General features: G+C 37.5%; 1 protein-coding gene across 1 annotated transcript in view; it reads right to left on the reverse strand.

Moving 5' to 3' along the window:
• LTBP1 (latent transforming growth factor beta binding protein 1) overlaps nucleotides 1–22,761 on the reverse strand; it is a 184,877-nt gene that overhangs the window by 135,652 nt on the left and 26,464 nt on the right. The window contains exon 4 of the mRNA XM_058836171.1: nucleotides 3,674–3,849. Within this exon, the coding sequence (XP_058692154.1) occupies nucleotides 3,674–3,849 (176 nt within the window). The remainder of the gene's footprint in view (nucleotides 1–3,673; nucleotides 3,850–22,761) is intronic.

Consider the following 22,761-nt stretch of genomic DNA (forward strand, 5'->3'; position numbering starts at 1 on the left):
ATAGAGTGAAACTGAGAACCTCCTAGCCTCTTACTGCTGTAATAAGCAGTTCTCACAATAACTGTGTTGAAAGGAATTCCAGAAAGACTATGTTTAGAATTTGTTTATTATCATATACATTTTAGACCAATAGAAATAGCACAGAATTCCTTTAACTAATTTTCTTCAGCATTGCATTTATAAATCCAGGGAGATAAGCACTGATATTTAAGGGGATTCATGCTCAGATCAGTAGTGGTTACTATTTAACAGTGCCATTAAGGGAGTAGTGGGAAATGTCTGAGATAGATGTACCTGAACTACTAAAAAACATCTTCCTACTGTTTTATGGATTACCAGGTTGCAAACAGAATTTTATAGGTGAAATTTTTGTACTGCTGTCATTGCTACTGTTAGAGAATTTTTCACTCTTAGTTTCCAAATATTTAGGCAGAGTACAGGTGAAGTGTGATTGCACTTTTAAACAATTACTGAGAATTGCTCAGGGTTTGTATCCCACAGGACAAAAGTTCAAAACGCTTGACAGTAGAAATGCTACCTGCTGCTGGCAGGTAACTCAATTTCACATCCCACGGTGACTTTAAATGATGTAATTGCAACCCCAGTGGCTTACTGAAATCTAAAGCTCTGTTAATGTGATACATAATCTTACAGTAAAATTCAGCTTAAAAGCCAAAAGAAGAGACTATTTGCTGTCTTTAAAAGAGGACTACACTGCATGTTCTGAACATTATCAGAGAAATTAAACTGCTTACAAATGCACCAGAGTAAAAGTTCCAGAAGGCATCCTGAATTCATTTTAATTGAAAAGTGTTTAATGAGACTTAAACTTTAACATTTCTTAACCCAGTATCTCCAAAAGCTCATCTGACAACACTGTGATGGAGCATTTAAACATGACTAACCTCCTATAAATCAGAAGATGCCCAGAAGCATCTGGTCACATTTGGCAGTTTTCTTCCCAGTACTTCTGCCAGGACAGACCTGTCTCTAAAGGTAACAAAAGACTGACACTTCTTCCAGTTTCAAGACTACCTATTTTATATCACTGGATTGAAACTATCTACAGAAGTCCAGAAAAATCAAAACCGACTTCAGCTACAGCTAGAGAAGTAAGTTTATTCTATGGGATACATTTTGCCAATCTCTGGCACAGTGTTAATATTTTGAAGTAAAATGCATAGAAATGCTCATAAAAACCGAACAGAATGAGTAGCTTTGAACTCCATGTTAATTGATAGCTATACACTCTTGGTCAATGCTACCAAGTATCACCTGGCTACTATTTCTTCTCATCCCTAAAAAAAGTTCATTTAATGTTACCATAAAAAAAGAGCTGTGAAGCATTCAGTACTAACTTTCTGGCTTCTGCTTTTTAATAAAATTATTACATTTTCCCCATCTTCCTTTTCAAGTATCTCCACAAAGCCATTGCCAATTTCTTCGCTCAATGAAGTAAGAGGCTGTCCCATTGTTCATTAAATAAGATTACATATTTAAGAGCAATAACAAAACACCATGAGATCCTCAGCCACTCTCACAAATTAACTACACAATCAACATCAACCATAAATATGAACTAATTCACAGAGTCCATCTCTAGTCAAAACAGGACTAAGAACTGCATATTCATGTTTAGAACGGAGCACCTGACATGAAGTTTCACATCCTAATCTTACCCTCCAATAGTTAATTCAAACATCCCTAATATTAAAATATTGACAGCTGAAATTTAGAACACAATTTTAATGAAAACTAGTGGTCTTCTAATTTTCAAGTTCATTTCAGCACCTCCAGAAAACAGAAAACCTAAACAGATATGGCTGGCCAAGTTGTAGATCTCCCGTTCAGGCTAGCAATACATAATCCTAGACTCTAACAAAGTACAGCTCAAACTGCACTCTGTACTAGCAGATGTCTAAACTGCTTCACCAGAGGTTGTTGTCACCGTCATTTAAGTCAACACTTAAATCATGGCTGACCTTATCAGGCCATAGAAAATCTTTTTAGTAATTGTCCTCTGTCTGTTTTAGGACTCATAAGCTTTTCAATAAAGGTAGAATGTTTTACTAATTCACTGCTCACTAAGGGGCTTCTTAAAATTTGGTAAAAAACACTCCTGTCTTCAGCTCCTGGTTTTCCTTCTTCTAGTCATGACCCTCAGAGCACTGTAATTAACAGTGGGGCTCAAATAAGCTAGAAAGAGCTAGAAGCACAGGCTCCTTTGTCTTACAGCTGCATAGAGTCATCTCCTTATGCTGCCATAGAAGAAAAAAAACACAACTCACAGAATCCATCTATTTAGTTTATTATCATATACACTTTAGACCAATAGAGATAGCACAGCTATTATTATAGCTTGATACTTGTGAGTGCATGGAAGGTAGAACGACTTAAACAGCCTGAAAAATGGGGGCAAAATGAAGGATTTTTTTCTTTTTGGCCAGAATCCAACCTGGAACAGTCACACCAAATACTGGAGAACTAGACAACCTGGAATTTGTATACTCTTTGTCTAGTAAGAGTCATAAAAGATGGCACACAATCCAATTCTGGTGGCCATTAATATTTTATTTGAAGGAAATCAACTGCTGACTGGAAAAAAAAACAGTATTATCTTATTTACAAAGGAGACTACTGCTTGATGTTGATAGCATAACTGAAAAAAAATAAATCTTTCTGAAACTTCTACGAAAGGAAGATAGTGCTTTGTAAGAAGTATACTTCACCACTCTGAAAATGGTAATTGAAAGACCTCCAGCTGGCCACTGTTCTTCCCATTAGAGCCAATAGTCTCATTTACCATCCACAAACTGAGACTTGAGGAAAAGGAAACAGGGAGTTGTATTTAAGTGTAAATGGACAGACCATAAAGATGTGCAATGCAGAAATGCAAGCATACACAAAGGATTTCTAGTTTGAGATTTAGAAGGAAAGGCTCTTCCCAAAAACCTCAGCAGAACATGTTTTTTTGTGCTACAGCAAAGGAAATCTATCAGGAGACTGCAAGTACCTTAGGGTCTCAATGTTAATCAGTCCATTATTCAGCTGCAGGAACTTTTCTCCAAATCAAGCCAGCAGACGTTCTGTAATACCTAACCCACAATTCATCAAGCTCTTCATCTTCTAAGCCAAAACTTGTCCTCAAGCTCTGCACACAATGGGGCATGAGCCAAGGCCACAAGCTGGGCACCTACACAATCTTTTTTTAATAAATATGAAGCAGAAACTCTCAGGCAGCCTCCACACTGTGCACAAGTTCATAAACACGTAATAAATTAAACAGAGAAAAACAGTCACCAATGAGACCACAGTCCTGAACTCCAGCTTTCCAAAAAGGTATCCATCATACTGACACTGACTACACTCATAGATGTGCCTATTCTAGCAAAGCATTCACAAAGCACTCTTTTCTGAATAAATATTATCTAGAAATAGCATGATGAATTTTCAACAGTGAAACAGGTTCAATATTTTTTCTCATCCAGGAAATCTGTTTTGTTTCTCCACAAAATGCAGAATATTGGAGCACTTGCTAATCTAAGAATTCTCATGTATAGTTATTTTAACCTTTCTCCGTCGTTACTGCAGAAAATTTCAAGATCTTAAAAAAAGGGGAGTGGGGGCTTTGTGGGGGGAGAGAAAGGAGTATGCTTTTTGTAGCTGTACTCACATCGCAAAGGTGATGCAGGTTGATCCTGGCCCAGTCTCAGTGGTAAGGAGCCCTCAGTGGACTGTTCTCCTGAGATCACTTTTTTTACTGGATAATATTTAGGCTTAATCACATATTCCTGTGTTTGGCCATGATGAAGATTCATCATTAGTGTCTGAGATGATAGGGGTATCATCCTGTTTTGGAAAGAGATAAAGACAGATTAATGTTAAGAATTAGTAAATTAGACTTAGAAAGTACTTGTAAAAAAATCTAAGACAACTTTAACTGTACTCAAAATTCTCAAAACACAGTTTGGGAAACCTACTACCTTACAACTAAGCACCTGATTTTCCAAGCATTTAGCACCCTCATTGTCTTGTCAGCTCAGTAAACTCTTAAGAAAGAAAGACTACAGGGATTATATAACTATTTTTGACAGGCAAGAGAAATATCACAGACTGCTCAGAAAACAAAGGGAACACAGAAGATCCCAGACCAAACCGAATTGCAGCTCAAATTTGTTAACACACAGAGCTTTCCAGACAGGTCAAAGAAGCAGTGATGCATTCAAACCTTATTTCATTTCTTACAACTCTTCTTTGTCATTCCATACAAGGAATATTAAGTTGAACCTAAACCCAGCTGACTTTCCCCTCCTGTTCCCAGAAATCATTTCCTTCTTCACCGTATCCCTCTAGCCAAAGAGCAAAGCACTGCTCCTCTTTCCCGTTTTCAGACTGTTTCCCACCTAATCAGAAGGTTTGTGTCCCAGAGTCACATTACTTTGCCCATCCACTTTCTCTTTGCCCGCACCATTGAACATCTCTGACAAATGTCCCATAACCACATGGCCTCCCTTAAAAACAAAAACATTTCCCCTTCTTCCTAAACAAGAAGAGTCCTTCATGCTCAGGATTTCCCTCATTGCTAATCCTGACTCATATGGTTAGATTCCTCCCTACAACCTCAGCTTCTCACTGCACAAGGCCTTACCAACTTTCAGTAACAATTCTCTCCTCTCCCTATCAAAAACCCCACGGTTATTTAGTGACCACGAGCAGTAGGAATAATTTCTTCACTAACAAACTGGCCTTCACTCTTCCAGCAATTAATAAGGCAGCAGATTGGGCAGCTCCTAGCTACATGCAATGAAAGTGCAAGCTGCTTTGGGGCCCCAAGGCTGAAGAATCCCACCACCTAGCAAGTAATAACACACTTCCAAGTAACAAACCTACTAATAACATGCCTTCAAGCAGTCATAGCTACTGCAGATCAGACTGTAAAGACATACATGCCTTGGAGAGCAGAATCAATTACTAACTTTTACTAATTACTAATCACTGTTACTAACCTAGTAACAGTGGCCATCAGGACTACATTGTCCATTGCTCAAATGAAGGCATACAGAGCAGGATGCTGTAAGCCTCCCTTACTTCATTCTCAGCTGAGGGTCTGTAACTAGTTTGGTCTTCAAAAATGGAAAAGTGGGAAAGACAAGTTATGAGATTTGCAACAACCATCCCTCAGAGCCACAGTTCTGCAGGGTAAATAACTGTCTTCAGAGTAAGTCATGAACCCTATATTATAAAAGAGAGCTGAGCAGCACTTCCCCCACAGCGGTGAGACTGAAAAGTTTCAGCTAAGAACTTAGATGACTACTGCATTATTTTCTGACATGTGAAGCCTGAGCCAGCCCCTATCTCCAAAGCAAAGCCTAACTCCTTGGGCATGTTATTCAAGATGTTAGTAACTGCTGTAGCCAATGGATTTGTGGTTAGAACAAACAATGGGCTGTTGTCCTACACAGATGCTCTTTTTCTCAAACTGATCCAAGTTAACAAGAGCATTCATTAACAGTGACATTCTAAGCCTCCTATGTAGAACAGAAACATAACTGCTCAGGCTGTCTCCAAGTCAATATTCCTAATACAGTACTTACACAGGCTCATTACATTCAGTAAAAGTCCTTTTGCCAGACTAAGAGAGAATACTGTTTTTTCTATGTTGTCTTTACAGTTCCTACCAGAAGATCAAAAGAACCTTCACTGGCACTGGAGGTCAGGCTTGGAATTCAGTAGAGTCTGATAAGAACTATGACAAGGAAACCCTCAGCCTGAGATAAAGCCGAAGTCATTGCCTTCACTACTGCTTACATATGAATTTCATTTCTTTGTAGAATCACTACAATCACTCCAGCACAACCATTTTTTTATAACAGACCTCATTTGATGCCTAAGCAAAAGGACATCCGTTTCTGGTTTTGGACATAAAAGAGTAACTATACTGAATGTAGAAGCAGGACTTGACAACAGAGATCAAAATACTAGATTATAGATGCTGCCAGTTAAGTGGCTGAGTGTTTTCTGTTAAGGTTATAACCAATTATAAAGCATTAGAGAATCCCAGACATTGGAACGGACTGCTGGTGAGGTCAAGCTCTCTGTTCAAGCAGGGTCTTCCTAATGATCTCTGATTAGCAGTCCCCTAATTACCTTTGTTGCCCTCTGTTCAAACCTGCACCCAGAGTTCCACATCTCTCTTGTCCTGAGGGGCCCAGCAGTCCAGATGTGCCTCACCAGGGCTGGGCAGAGGGGCAGGATCACCTCCCCTGGCCTGCTGGCAATGCCCTTCCTAATGCACCCCAGGATTCCATGGCCTTCTTGGCCACAAGGACACTGCTGGCTCATGGATGGCTCATTGTCCACCATGACCGCCAGGTCCTTCTCCAGAGGAGGTCAGCCCCCAGCCTGTACTGGTAACAGGTCTCTGCATTTGCCTTTGAACATCAGAGAGGTCTTCTCTGCCCATCCTCCAGCCTGTCAGGATCCTTCCACACAGCACTCATGCTTCCCCAGTTTTGTGTCATCAGTGAACTTGCTGAGGAGGCATCTACTCCTTCATCCAACTCACTGATGAATGAGCAAACAATGAGGGGCCTGGTCAAGTCTTCTGCCATTCAGTCAGTTCTCAAGCCACCTCACTGTCCACTCCTCCACTCTGCACTTCCCAAGTTTGCCTATGAGGATGTTGTGAGAGGCAGTGACAAAGGGCTTGGTGAAGTCCAGGTAGAAAATATTCATTCCTCTCCCCTCATACAGCCAGGTAGTTTTGTCACTGTAGAAGACAATTGGGTTGCATGAGCTTGATTTACCTTTAGTGAATCCATACTGATTACTCCTGGTCACTTTGTGGTTTTCCATGTACTTAAAAGATGGCTTCCAGAGCAAGCCACTCCATCACATTTCCAGAGATTGAGGTGAGGCAGTAGTTGCCTGGGTACTTCTTCTTGCCCTTTTTGAAGGCTGGGGTGACACTTGCTTTCCTCTAATCCTCAAGCACCACTTCTGACTGCCATGACCTTCCAAAGATGACCATAAGTGGCCTAGCTATGATGTCTGTCATCTCTCTCAGCCCTCATGGATGAATCCCATTGTGTCCCATGGACTTGTGGATGCCAGGTTTGCCTAGGTGATCTCTAACCCAATCCTCCTTGACAAAGCAAAAGTCTTCCTTCCAACCGTTCCTCTTCCCTGGTCTCCCAGGTCAGAGATTCCTAAGGGCTAGTCTTGTCAGTGAAGACTGATGGACAGAAGGTAGTTGGTAATTCTGCCTTCTCTACATTCTCTGTTAACAGAGTCCCCACTCCATGTAAAAACAGACCGACATTTTCCTTAATTTCCTATTTGTTATAGATGTATTTGAGTCCTGTACTTGATATCCTTGGCCAGATTTTTAACTCCAGAGGGGCCTCAGCCACTTCTCCATACTCTGACAACATCTCTATGTTTTAAGTGTTCTGTCCTGGCTTCCTTCTCCTGTGTATCTCCCACTTCTGCTTGGGTATTGACAGGAGTTCCATGTTCATCCATACAGGTCTCTTTCCACGTTGCTCAATTTCTTGCTCATCAGGATGTACCTTTTTAAGTGTGAAAAAAATAATCCTTGAATATTTACCAGCTGTCTTGGATCCTTCTTCCCTGAAAGCACATTCCAATGATATTTATCCAAAAAAGTCCATGAATAGGCTAAAGTCAGCTCTCTCGAAGTCCAGGGTTGCAATCTTAATTGCTGCCTCTCTTCCTTCATGTAAGATACTGAGTTCCACAATGTCCCGGTCACTGTAGCCAAGGCTGCCCCAATCTTCACACGTTCACAAAGTCTTCCTTGCCTGTTAGTATTAGGTCCTTTTATTTCTATTAATACCCTTTATCTTGTCACACATCCAGCCACACTGAAGCCCAACTGTCAGCCTACAAAAAAGTCCATCATAACACTTGAAATTATAATAAAATTTTTTAAAAATCATTTTAAAAACCCAAGAACACACCATGCCATGCCAAAATTATGAATGCCTTATCTTGGAGGCTGAAAGCTTAACCACCAGAATTTACAAAAGTTGCCTCTTCCTTCTCAGGTATTATAATTTTCATCCTTTAGTTTGCATTAAAAATTAATGTTAATGAATTACTGCTTTGTTTTCCAAGAGTGGCTTACTCAGTACTACACAGGAAAGCTGTCAACTTTATCAATCCAATTCTTTAAAAGGAAACATCCACATGATGTGCAAGTTGTTAATTTCTGTTTCAAGGCAGACTAAATCACCTAATCTAAATCACCAAGGTATCTGCTTACAATAATCACATAAAATCAAAACTAAGACTTTAGACCCTTTTCTTACATACTTATGTTCAGTTTTCATGATCTTGGTATATAACCCCCATTAACTTAATAAACTTGACAAAAACTTTCCATTGCTGAAGTGTACACCAAGCAGATAAACAAATGTGTAACTGCACCTTCAACAAACAATATGATAAATACTAATAAGATTACAAGAGCACAACAGAAGAAGACGAAACATTTTCAGCTAACTATCATGCAAAAGAAAGCTCTCTTGCTTGATAAACCAGAGAAAGGATGTGATATATCAGAGTAACACTGGCAAGCAGAAATGAGATCAACAATATTTGGCATGAAAAGTACTGTCTAGACTAAACTAAGACAAAGCTCACTCAGGTTGCTTTCTTGATTTTGCTTACTGTAACCCTGACGTTCCCATGCCTGGCTCCTAGTTAGCAACATTTCAGAAAACAGGAATTGTTAACACTACTGCTCCATGCAAGCGTACAAATTAATTCCTTCTTCATTACCTCCTCCCAAAGTCACAATGAGAAATCAAAAGGAGAAGAAAACCATTATTTTCTAAAACTGTGAGATAGTAAAGAAAATATGCAGGCCAGTTCAAAAGGCATGGAAATAGAAGTAACTCCCTACCCCCCCATAAAGTGTTAAAATTCAGTTGCTGGTTCAGCCTGACCTTTGCCAGCTGTTTCCTCCTTCCACTTCTTCTCTGATATATATACACATATATATATATTTTTTTAAGATACATAAAAAAGTTTAACTTCCCAGCTGATGATCAACAGATGGGATGTCTACAAAGCCCTTTACAATATTATACCATCATTAATCAAGGATGGCCTATTCCACAAGGTCCTACCAGTAAAAAAAGATGAAAGAGAGAAGCATTCAGCTTTTCTTTATTTTCACCATAGCAAAACTTCTGCAAAAAATTGATTTTATATGCAAAAATGCATTTTTAATGCATATTTAAAAGTCTTATCCCTGAAATACAATGCAAACACTCCAAAACAAGCACTGAGACCTGCCTGTCCTACAGTAACAACCCTACAATGTCTCACTAATATCTTCATTATAAAACTGCCTTGATTTATATCCTTGCAGTACATTTTTCCCCAGGCAAAATTTTGCAAAGACAGTAGTTTGGATATGACTAATTGATTTTCAAATAATATCATCAAGTTAATTCCTACTTTTTTATCACCTTAAAGAGTTAGAATATTATTTACAATATGGAAAAGATCTTTGATTATCATCAAATTATTTAGGTTTGTAAATGAGGTAATATAACAAATACATCAAATCTTAATAACGACATTTAATCTACACTAAGATAAAAAAAGGTAAAAAGGAATTCAAATTGTTTATAAAGGTTCATAAAGAAACATGAAATACTAACTTTTATCTACAAGTACCAGTTTTTCCCCTCTTATGGGTAATACCTCTTTGCGGTAAAAACTTTCTCCAAGACACTTTCAGGGATTATCTAACTCCTAAGTGTTTGCTAATAAAGCTAGCCCTGTATTTTCAGGCTCAACTAAATTGCTCATTGGTTGGATCCCATTTGCCAGTATAACCTGGTGTGAGAGCTGGACTAAAGCTCTGTGAAACAGAACTCTGAAAACAGTGCAACTATGACTCCATCAATGCACTTCATCTTTTACATACAACACAAACTGGAAAGGGTAGATTAGAAACATTCTTCCAGGTTTCTAAAGAAATACACTGTTTTCTAGAATCAGAAGCAATGATTTGTTTCCTAGATGCCAAAAAGAAGAAACAGCTCTTAAGACAAAATAAATGTATATGTTGGTTAAATATTCAGATGCATCAACAATACAGATGCTTGGTCACATAAGCTGAAAGAAGGTACAGTTCTTGCAAGCTATGCAGCAGCAGGCAAGTACTCCTCACGTAATACAGCATTGAAAGATTAAGTTAGAAGAACAGCCCTTCCGTAAAATACTTATAAATGGCAATTCTATCAGTAAAAAAGGAATGTCTGCCTAATGCATCTTTTCATTAAAAAACAAGAAGTTTGTCCCACCCCACTCCCAAAGTGCCATCAAGATACAAGTGATGCCAATTTTTAAAAAATCTTTTTACAGTATTAAGTCTTTAGTATCCTTCAAGTATCCTAAACTACCATTAAAGAAACAGCAAGCATGAAGGCTAGAAAAGTCTGAGACAACAATTAACACAAATTAGCTGAATCTAAGTCTCAAAGTAACAGCAATTCACAAACCTCGCTTTTCACCACGCGCCAAATGAACAACCAGGAGTCACAAATCATTTGTTACCTCATGCATACTTTCACTAACACTTAACCAATGAAGCTCTTCACAAATCCAGATTAATTAATTTGACATCTGGATTATTCTCTACAGAATTCCAGGCATATATTTATCTTCAACTTTCCAGACACCTCTTACCAATAAAGTTCAAGGAGGCAAAGAAGGAAAAAACTCCACATCAGAAAACCTACATGTGTTGCTGACTTGTTCTTGTTCCTCTGCTTTTATTGGTTAACTCTTCATTTTTGGGAGTTTTTGTCATTGTTTTCCAGGATGCTATACTGATAATACCACAGTCAAGTAAGATATTTTGTCGCTATCAAGCTCAGCTTTTAAGAGTGGCTGCTAATGTCACCAACACTTGCAGTAAGAAATTGCCCTTCAAGCATCCACTGTGTTGCAGCACTGAGTCAAGATGAAATTCACTAGTTAGTGGCAGACTTACTTAACCAGAGCACTGTGTCAGTTCAATACTCTGTCTTCAGTAAATTCATGTATGCTTTCCCCTTTCCTGTTTTACATTATATTTTCTACAGAAAAATTGCTTTTGTTTCCATAGTACTAGTGCCATGTTACATTGACACTGTATAGTAAAAGGAATTACTCAGATCAATACATATTAACCAGTGGTGACTTCTAGTCCATCAACCCATGAGACAGACCTTGGTATTAGAAAAGCATGTTGAAATGACAACTAAAAATAGAAACAAACTCCCACAGTGGATGTTATACGATAAAGGCAAGATAGCACAGCTGCTGCAAAGCAAAACCACGCATCGCTAATCTACTCAAATTCTTGAGCATGTTAAACAAAACAGGAGACAAAGAGCCCAGCAGGCAGATATAATTTATCTGAAATATGAAAAAAACTTTGAAGATTTATAAGAGCCTACTAAGAAACCTTAAAGTGTAAAACAATGCTGTAATCTTAAAATGGAGAAATATATGGAACGTAACAGATTCATTTCCTTGAATATATATTAATTATAACTCATCCTTTTGAAATCTACCAAGATATATATGGTTTGATAATACCTCAGTTCAGGTAAATAAGTAACTTAAAACTATATGTAATTTTGTTACAATATTTATCAATTATTACTTTGTCTTCCAGACTAGCAATTATATTCACACAAAAAAGCTCTCTGGGAACACACTTACGTACTTGTCTGAATTAAGCAGAAATCTGTCATTTAGGAATACAGCACCTAAATAAAAGTAAAAATGCTAGTAAAGAACTGAAAACCTTGGCCTATCCTTGATATTCTGACAGGTTAGCTCATGACTACAAAAAACATAAATGCAAAGAGCAAGTAATTACCCCATCAAGTTTTTGCAAAGATGCAGATGGATTAGCAAAAACTGTTTTCTCACTACCACTTGTTATGTCTAGAAAATGTTTTACAAGTATGATCTTGCTGGTATAAACAGAGTTTCTCAGACAGAGTCAGATATAAAGGAATACATCATAGGTTTATAACAAAACTCCAAGGCAATTAATGGTGGCTAGACAGGAAGAGCCGGACTCTGAGGAAATTGAGCACTGATGAACATGACAGTGGGCATCAGAAGCAACCAGAACTTGTCACATACAGAACTGATGTCTATGACAACTGCAGCCAAACAACCGAGAGACTCTCGCATCAGTCGATTTAGTACGCAGAAAGTTTCCAGTGTACTAAATCGGATTAAAAGATAAACTCAAAGCATTACTGAGGTGTGAAGAGCTGAGGCAAAATAACAAGGAAGGCTTTTAAAGGGATTAATATTCACAAAGCTAAGAGTGTCCAGAAAGTACCCAGGCAGAAAAAAGCCCAACTCTGGTTCCAGAGGAAATTCTTTAGGAAATATATGGTAGAAAGACACAAAATAACACTAATTAAAAATTAAATGCAACAAGTTCTGGACTAAAAAAAAAAAATACTTTTTCCACATAATGCATACTCAGAACTATGACAATATATAATTCATCATTATTGCTCTCAAGAATGCCAGTGTAAATGGCTGATGAGCACACCTTGAATTGGATTGAGATCACAGGAAAAAAAAGTCAGAAATCCTTATGGTTAAGGATATCAGTTTCCTAGCATCATAAAAAAATTCAAACAGATCTGACTTTTCTCCTGCTAAGGAAGAAAAGAAAACACTGCCAGGTGTGCAAGTTGGAGCACTTTCTGTAATACATACTGATTGCTTACATAAGCAACTACTATCAGATATATACAATACTGACTTTGCCCAAGTACTATACACAAGAAGTACTCAGAGGAGAACAAATTACATCTTCATGTTTGAGTGGGAAAATGGTCGCTCCAAGTTAAGAATCTTAACCACATTTACTGTACACTTTCTAAATTTACTTGACAAGAAGCATAATTTATGACGAGCAGGCCTTGAAAATTTCAAGATTAAATCCAGACTCCGTCTTCAGTATGTGTATTCATCAGCAGAAGCTTTTTCTGGTATATGAAATCAGCAGAAAGAAGCTCTGACAGACTGTACTAGCTACAGGATATACTCCCTGAAACACTATAGGGGCTGGCTGCTCTTCCTAAGTTACACCACAAAATTTAGCAATCCTAAAGATGGAGGGTCAGAAAAACCCCAAACCCCAAAGTTTACCCAAGTTCTCCACAGCAGTCACCTAAATTCAAGTGATGAAACAATGGCAAGCTCCCTACCACATCTGGGAAGTCTGGAAATGATGCACAAACAAGAACAGCAGTACATGTTGTGCTGTACACCCCAGAGGGTGAAAAGATTAGTGGTGACAAGTTTTGGACACAGAAATAATATTTGCATTAGGTCAAGAACACTTTTAACATCTACGTTTTTAAATGTGTAATTACTTTCTTAGCTGAACTAGCTAAACAACTCTTATGATCTATTTCTCCATACCACAAAGTTGAGCAATAAAGAGTGTTCTTCACATTAAGTCACCACCAAAATGGAATGCTTCCATCTGTGGGCAGAACCAGAGAAAGGGGTGACAGCAGCAAGCAGTTACACTTACCAGGAGCCTAATTCTGGGGTAAAGGAGCTTCCAAAACCTTGTGACATATATATACAAATAGTTCAAACATAACATTACACAGAAAAATATTTTCTAATTAAGATAGTAGACTTATGCAGGATCAGAGGGCAGCAATCAAAAAATTGTTAGTGAATTGTAGTTTGTTGAAATTCAGCCAAATAACATCTTGTTCACTAAAAAGACATATATATGATGCATTATAACTATGTTTTCATCATCATGTCTTTTCAGAAAAAATAGCATCCAGAGAAATAGCATTTTTGTGCCTACATCCTTCTTGTGTCAGTACAAGATCCCTGATGTAAAAGGGTCACTTCAGGAGAGCTAAAGAACAGACTAAAGCTAACAGAACTGATAAAGCATTTATTCACTGCCATGACCTAAGAAATTCCTCTGCAGAGAGAACCTTGACTAAGAGCCTTGACAATAGATTAACAAAAATCAACATGCTTAATTTATCCTTCTATTAGAAATACCATAAAAAATTATCAAACTCCCCCACAATGCTATTTATCAGCTTGTCAAGTTTGTTTAGTAACGGAGATCACCGACGGTAAATTTTAGCTACATGACTAATTGCTTTAATAGGAGCACTTTAGGAGCATTTCTTTATTGGCTTAGTGTCCCAGCATCAGGAGACATACAACATATTCCTTTTCATTTCAGACATTAAAGAAAGGAAAAATAAGTTTAGTACATCAACAATAATTCTTGGCCTATATAGACCACTGCAACATTTCATACAGCAAGGAATTCTAAAAACAGCATGCAAGGAATCTAGATTTAAAAATAGGTTCGTTTTCCTCATTTACTTGCTTCATTTAATCCTGCCATAAAAAGACTGGTTGCTTGAAAACTGTGTTAAAATAATTTTTCATAAAGGAAACCTAGATAATATAAAGTCAGTAATATTTTTTGTCTGAGAAATGTTCATGATTTTCAGCAAAAATTACAGGGCTGAAAGAAAGTGTAGATTTCAAATCAGTAGTGCCTCACCCCTCCACTGCTAATGAGCCTAATAAATGCTGTAATTACTATCATAATCATGCTCTAGCTTTGTTTCTAAAATAATTAGGTAAAAGGTAAGATTTTCTAGTGCACTGAGGTCAAGGACAAAAGTTAAACTGTATAAAATTCTCTTTTTTCTTGCCAATATTGCTCTACTGAGCCATACAGTTTGCTCCAGAGACAGAAGTTTGCATAGAATAGGCACACATTTTTCCTTTTTCACTTCCCCATCTGTAAAGCAAAGTTCTACATCACCATCTAGTAAGCTACTGCATAGTTTTGAACAATGAAAGGTTGGTATACTGCTTGTTGGCATACTGTGGTACACACGCAAAAGAAAACCAAGCAGTTAAACTGGTTTTCATACAAGCTGTTTTCCCAGACACTACCATAAAATCCTGATTTCATTGAAGTCAACAGAAGAACTCTAATTTATTTCTTTGCTGGCCATGATTTCATCCCAGGACTTTGTTACTTGTCAAACACAGCTTTGCATCCTTGGACTTTAAGCCCGTGGATGCCACATTCAGCAGTCTTTACCCTGACTTGGAACGCCAAAGCAGAGATTCCTCGTGGTTCCTAACTCCAGTTCCTGAAATCCACATTTGTCACCCTGGAAGGCAGTGAAATGCAAACAAACTTAAAGAACACTGTATCCCTGACTTCAGCCCATGATCAACACAGAAATAAAGTATGTGAAAGCAATCTAATTCATTATTACAAAAATAAGCCCACCTACAGTTCAAATTCAGCTTGTAATAAAGCAGCTATGAAGAATTTCTAATGTACGGCTGAACCAACAATGTCTGGAGAAACTTGGATCTCCTACTCCAAACCACTTTGCCTGCTTTAAAAAAAAATAAAAATACTGTGACCAGAAGCCCAGACTGCATTCCAGAGGTCTAGGAATAGCTTGTTTTCCTATTTGCAGTTAGTAAATTTGAAGTCTGTGAGGCATTCCTCTGGTTTTTAAGGATGTCTCAGATTTCTCCTCAAAAATTCACTTCGCTTCTTTCTCGACATGTAAAATTCTGATCTTAGAACTACAGGCTTTGTTATATGAAATATTTTCCAGAGTCACTTTTGAGAAAATGTAATTCAACACATTCCTTCTTTCTGATACTGACCTAGTCCTTAGTTTTGGTACAATATACCAGGTATATATTTTAAATTGCTGAAGCTTGTGACTTAAAGGCTCATGTTATACACAGGCATAACAGTAAACCACATTTCACAATACTTATTTCTTTTTCTCCCTGTTGCATAAGGGACGGGTTTTAAACATCAGCTGAACACTGTCATTCCAACAAGTCTAAACTATAAAAAGGACAGGTTATAAAGTGTTTGAAATTACATCCTTAGGGCTCAATTTAGAATCTTCTCACATTCTTTTGATTTGCGTGTTTGGATATTGAAATTGTCTGCTAGAGTACTTTTTCTTTCCTCGTTAGTGAGTTCAAAGAAGTACATGCTTGAACTTCTAAATATATTAAACTTAATTTATATTATCTTAAAACATCCAGTGACTGCTCAGCAAGCCAGAAAAAGCAGACTGCATTTCTGGAAATAATACACGATTTAGCTTGGGAGCTGCACGCATAATGAATCACAAAACAAACACATCTAATTGAAGAATACCATTACAATATATTTCATATAATTTGAACTTTTTAAAGCTCCTAAATCATCATTGTAACATAGAAACATAAAGATATATTTAAAAACTGAAAATAACTATTTCTTAATTTTTTTTTATGTTTTCATGATATCTATTTATGCTTTTTATTTTCTAGGGGGGGAAATAAAAGAAAAAAGCAAATAGTTATGCACCTTTCACAAAGAAATGATGTTTCAGATGTACAGTTCACCTCTGGAAACTCATTGGTTTATGGTATAATTTGAAAGAGCATGTGTTATATCCAGGTTTATTAATTTGAAAAATTTAAGTACAGTGTTATCCTCTAGAATTCTATTATAGAATTCTGAAAATTAAAACATGGTTTCAACAGAACTAAAATACCATCCTTCATGTGGCCATATTTTGGGCTCCGTAGAAAAAGATTATTCTGTTAATAAATTATTTAAATAAGCTAAATTATTCTGTTACTAAAAGAGGTATCTTAGTTATCAGATCAGAATTTGTATTTTCAAATAAGACGATTGACAGTGACAACTTCCTGCCAAAACAAACACAAAACGTACTGGTTGCAATATTTGCATAGGTTAATATGTGTTGAATCACAAAACCAATCAAACAACCTTATGAACATACTAAAACAGACAACTTGCAAACAAAATCTGCTGAGATAATCTGTCATGGTAGGAATATAAATATAATAGTACCATCTCAGGATCACTGATAAAAGGCTACATTTTGGAAACATCCTATTCTGTGGTACCAGCTGGTTTGTGAATTACACAACCTCAGCAGCCTGGCTGAACTTGTTCCTCTGAACTTTTGGAAACCGGCACTCCTGCCAAATAGACATGTTGGTTCTGCATGAGGCAAATTCATCTCCACCTTGGTAAAGCAACCAGGATGTCAGAAAAATCTGGATGCTACTAGGAAACTGACATTACACATTCCCAGGCCACTCCACTGATTCGAATCACAATGAGACCAAGCACATTCTTTCCTGTGTCCAGCACTTGAATGTTCCTGTAACTGCCTAGTATTTCTCAACACTTTTTGAGTTCTTTGGCAGGACTTTGGAGCTCAGTGCTATTTTTGGATACTCCTGCAATAAATACTATAGGTACCGACTCTTATACATAATTTAACGATGAAAAGACATAGCTGTTTGGAATCCCTGGGCTTAACACACTACTTTTGAAGAAAGAGTGAAAGATGGAGCAGTTGCTACTCATTTCCAGTACTTTAAACACTACTTTGGACTCAGTCTGTTCAAATGCCTTTGTTCTCCCGGCTGATCACATCCATGACCAATAAGTGAACACGCTCAGCTCTACTATGCACAGCCAGAGACAAGAGGCTGGAGTGATGAAGGCCCTGGTTCTGCCTTTCCATCTGACTGGAAGTGACCAAAGCCCTGCACTCCTGCAGCCTGTCATGTGGAGACTGGCTCCTGCTCTTAGGTGGGACAAGGCTGAGCCATCCACAGGCACTTTTTAAACCCGCAGCCTGCCTCCAGGGGAGAGGCCCAAAAATGGATTAGTGCAAGACACCACTCCCTTCCAGCAGTGGGCATCCTACACACAGAAATGGCTTACCCAACTATTCTGCTCAGGACAATGATAGGTGACTACTGATACTATGAGGCAGGCAGATGACAATCCTCTGCTGCCGACATTAACCTCACAACAAGAACAAACTGGGCCTGGAGGCTGGAAGTGAAACACAGGTTGGGAGCGGGGAAAAAGCAAAAAGCTCCACACAGGAACCACAATATACCTATATTATTTGGCTTCAGATGTTCATAAGTAGACTTGACTTGCCAGCCTTTTGTAATCCTTACAGTCTGCTGCTTCTTAGCTTATAAGAAGTTTTATCTCATATGCAGAGTTCTACATACATGGAAATAGAAACTGTTATAGTAGAGTCTAGTTTTCACAATTAAAGCAATCTAATTACAGCAGAATATCTCCTGCACATACTTGTTCTCAAAGAGCAGCTTTTTTTAGTTCAGTTTAACTCTTGATACAGCACAAATATACTTAACAATCAGCCAAGAAATATCCCAGCTATCTTCCTTGACAGAAATGAAGATAAAATGCACCACGCACCTGAAAAAATACCCAATTTCAAACTACAGGACACACAACAATTTCCTACTATAATTAATCAGCTGGATGTTGAGAATATTTTGATTTTCAAAGTACCCTTCAATTTGCTCATGTTTGCTGTTCTGTAGATGACAACACAAGTTGCTGTAATTCTTACAAGTTGCTCTTCTTCTGTATCATATGAAGTTCCACAGTTTCCCAGATCTGAGTGCTGTATTAATAACTGAAGTAACAAACAACAATAAAAAGAACAGTATTTTATAACAACATACCAAAGGGTAAAATTTGGACTGTACTTTCACCCATAACTACTTTTCCTGCCTAATGTAGTTAAGAACTCAAGTTCTTAACTACAGCTTCTGTGAACACCAAAACATTCTGTATGAGTCTGACAGAGTACTGCATGCAAACTGCAATAATTTAATTTTACTAAATTAAAAAACAATTACAATAAATATAGCGTACAACAACTGCAATTGATTTAAATTACAAAGGATATTGAGGTCTTTTAGTTTCAGAAAGCCAAGAGCTCACATCTGAATTTTACAACAGAGGCACATATTCTTAAATTCTCTGTAACAAGTTTGACAATTAAGTATTTTCAGAAGACAATCACTGTAATTCATAGTTTAATTGAACCTAAAACGATTTATGTGAGTTTCATAGCCCCAGCCAAAAGCAGCTATGGCTCCTCATAGCATGCATTTAAGAGCACAGCAGAAAATAATACTTCTGGAAGCTTGTGTCAAGCATGCTAACACAGTTGAAAAACAAGCCTTTTCTAGCAAGCACTAACATGTTAAGAAGATCTTAAGAACACATGCATACTGTTTTCTATAGAGTTAGGAAAGCTAATAAATCTATTTGAATGACTATATACTCTGTGTACCAGGAGGATGTTGAATCAGAACAGCAATGACTTCCAAAGTGAGTCAGTGGTATTTTAAAGCTTCACAAATATAATCAAGAGACACAAACCTAGGAGAGCCACAGCAAATTCAACATGTCAAGGAACCTGACAACAAATATGCTCAGAGCTTATGATCTATCCCTCTCAGCATGAAAACTAACCCCAGCTTTGAAGCGAACTTGTAAAAATAGAAACATTTAACAAGCCTTTCTACAGTATGTTCTATCTAGAACAGCGCAGCCACCACAGACTTAATAGAAAGAAGAGCGTGGAAATCAGCAGCTTTTATTGCCTCTTTGGTTTCATTTTTTTAAAATGGAAGAATCTCCCCATTCTGCCCCATTTCTCTTTAATGAGAAAAGAACTACTCAAGTATTTTTTAAAATGTTATTATCTACTGTTTAACCATTTGTGTTAGAGATGCAATGCAAATAATGTAATCTAAGAAACTAAATTATGTCCACTAAACGCTGAACCTTCAAGTCTAGGTACACAACTCCTGTAGCCTTCAGGACATGTTCCGTAACATACATGAGACAAGCCTTTTGTCTTAAATGACTTAAAGCTGTAATTTGGCACTCTTGGTCTTGTTTCAAGAAAAAAAGTTTCTTTAACCAGATATTTCCAGCTTGGTAAAGAAAAAAAATATTCTATTTATGACTTAAAAAAACAAACAGAACGCTAAGCAAACAGCAGTCCTACATTTTAAAACTCTAACTTATCTTAATCAGGATGAATATTTTGCCCATTTAAAGAAAATTAAATTAATTAGAAATGTTGTGGAGTGCCTGTGAAGCATATCAGTTTCAAGAAAGGAACACAGCCAATGAAAGCAATGAATGTTCATATTAAATTGAGAATCATCTAGTTTCCATAGCTACTTTTTAAACAATTGCATGCTCTTATCATTTCTTAGAACGACCTTGTTTACTATGAATAACTTTAAAATGGCTGTTCTCAGAAAGAGCTACTTAAAACAACTTAGAAAAAAGTACAATCAGCAGCAGCAGCTGCTGCTTTAAGCTTTTAAAGACAGATAGTGTTAAAATACAAAAGAACAGTAGATAATGCATTTATCTTTTCCATAATATTATTTGTAAGAGTATAAGCCTTAGACATCTCAACCTGGATTCCAAACTTGCCATGGAAAACACTTGAGAAACACCCAGCAATGTAGAAATTACAGTGCAAGGATGGTACAGGCCACATGGTCACTACAGCAAGTGGGAATTAAAGAACAGGAGCTCCAAGAGCATAACAAACATCTCAAAGTGAAAATTTGACCCCAGAGCTCCCTCAAGTAATTTTTAATATTTGCTTCATTTTCAACACAATATAATAACAATATGAACACAATATCAATTAAGCAGCTATGAAAATCTCATTCTGGTATGAATAAATTATGCATCATGGAGAAAAAGCAACACGGTACAAGACAACAGACAACAACGTGCTGCAGCCCTGTACAGAGCAACCACAACAGTGTTCAACTTCACAGAACTCAAGGTTTCCATCAACTTCTATTCACCCCTGGGACAGTAAACCTGGGACTTCCCTCTCACTTGGCTGAATAGGAAGCCTGTGTGTCTCCCTCCTCCAAGGGGAACCTGAAAAATGTATGTGATGCCATCCCTTCAAGGAGACTATTATAGAAGGGACTGATTGACTGGAATCACCCCAAAATTATCTCCTTTACAAGGAGCACATAGAATTACCAGTTATTCTCTACTCTTTCAATTACAGTGGAAATTGGCAGGAAAGTAAGCAGGGAAAGGAAAAAAAAAACACTGCTGAATTTATACACCTCTTTTTCCTTTACAGTCTGAAGCTCTTCAGCTCTTCATCACCTGAATTCCCATAAGAAATGTTCTGAGTGTACAGCTGTGGGTTATATTTATTTCTAGTATCACTTCCAGAAGCACATCAAAAGACAATCCAATTTAGGAATTCACTGGATTTCTAAATACGACATCAGAACAAAAAAAGTTTATAGATACAGCCCTCCAGGGTGCAACAAGAAGGAAAACTCTTCACGACGCAAAGTGTACTCTGCAGTGAAAAGCCGCTATAAGCCACTGGAATAGCAAAAGGAAGAATGCGGGGAGTTGGCTTCTTCTAAAGGATCTGCAAGTGTGTGCAACAGCTGGAATACCCAAACAGGCATTACATAGTAACAACAAAAGCTGTTGGAAGCAGTAAGGAGGCACAGCCAGGACTACAGTGACCAGCAGCTGTCTTTCAGCTCAGAGCTTTGAGGTTCCAGTTCAGGAAGCAAGACAGACACCAGAGCTTTGTACATAAATGTATACAAGTATTTATATATAAATATATATAAATGTATATATGTATTGCTCCAGTATATAAATGTGTACATGTATTTCTGCTTCTCTGTCATTATTAATTTGGCAGTGACATCAATTCTACAGCTATCCTTGTCCACCATGCAGAAACCAGAATAGTATCTGTATCACAGTAGTATTAAGAATCAGACTACTCATCAACTGAACACAGTTTACATCTGTTTGCTACCTTTTCCAGGAGCACGCAGAGGTTATAAATTACAAAATGGTCTAAGGGAAGAGCTCTCCCAGTGTAAAACCCTTAAAAGGTAAGAATTTTAAGTTCTCAAAAACTGTCACGTTCTAAGAGTACTTTAAAAAGTGCTTAAAGCTAAAGGGATTCTAGACTCAAGACATTGCTACCCAGAGGCAATTGCTGAAGATCACCAAAGTATTAACTTTGCTCTAAAGCAATCTGGGAGCGTGGTTCAGAAAGCAGTTGAGCAGTGTCCTGATGGGAATGTGTGTGCAGAATCACAGTGAAATCTTTTTCAAAAAAAGTAAATGTGTTAAGACTGTAAATTTTATAATGAGGAAGCTGATGTAAGAACAGGAGTACTAATTGCAAGTTTAGACCTTGGTTGACTGTTCCCCCACTATAACTTTAGACTACATCTTAAGAACTTGCTATTTGTAACATATTATGTTATGGAATATTTTTGAATCATGCATATTATATAAAGGCATTTACTTCTCATGTATTATAACGACCATAGATATGGAAAGTTCAGGGGACAACTGAACTGAAAGAGGGACATGAAGAACAACTTTTTACAATGAGGGTGGTAAGGCAGCATACGTGGTTGCCCAGGAAAGTTGTGGATGCCCCACTCCTAGAAGACTTCAAGGGCAGATGGGGCAATGAGCAACCTGCTCTAGTGAAAGGTTCCCTGTCTATGACAGGGAAGTTGGAACAAGATGGTCTTAAAAGGTCCCTTGCAAACCAAGCCATTCTAGGATTATGGGAAAGCACCAAATTACAACACATTTGTCTTGGGTACTAAAATTTAACAATTTTTGCTAAATCTGAACAAACAAGGTGCCAGAGAGGTTGAGAGTTTTGCTGCATGGCTCAGAAAATGCTATAAACATAGGGGACTTCAGAATTATCAGAAAATGGAACAGAATTCTTTATG

This window comes from Poecile atricapillus, chromosome 3 (genome assembly GCF_030490865.1).
Source record: "Poecile atricapillus isolate bPoeAtr1 chromosome 3, bPoeAtr1.hap1, whole genome shotgun sequence".
NCBI lineage: Eukaryota > Metazoa > Chordata > Aves > Passeriformes > Paridae > Poecile > Poecile atricapillus.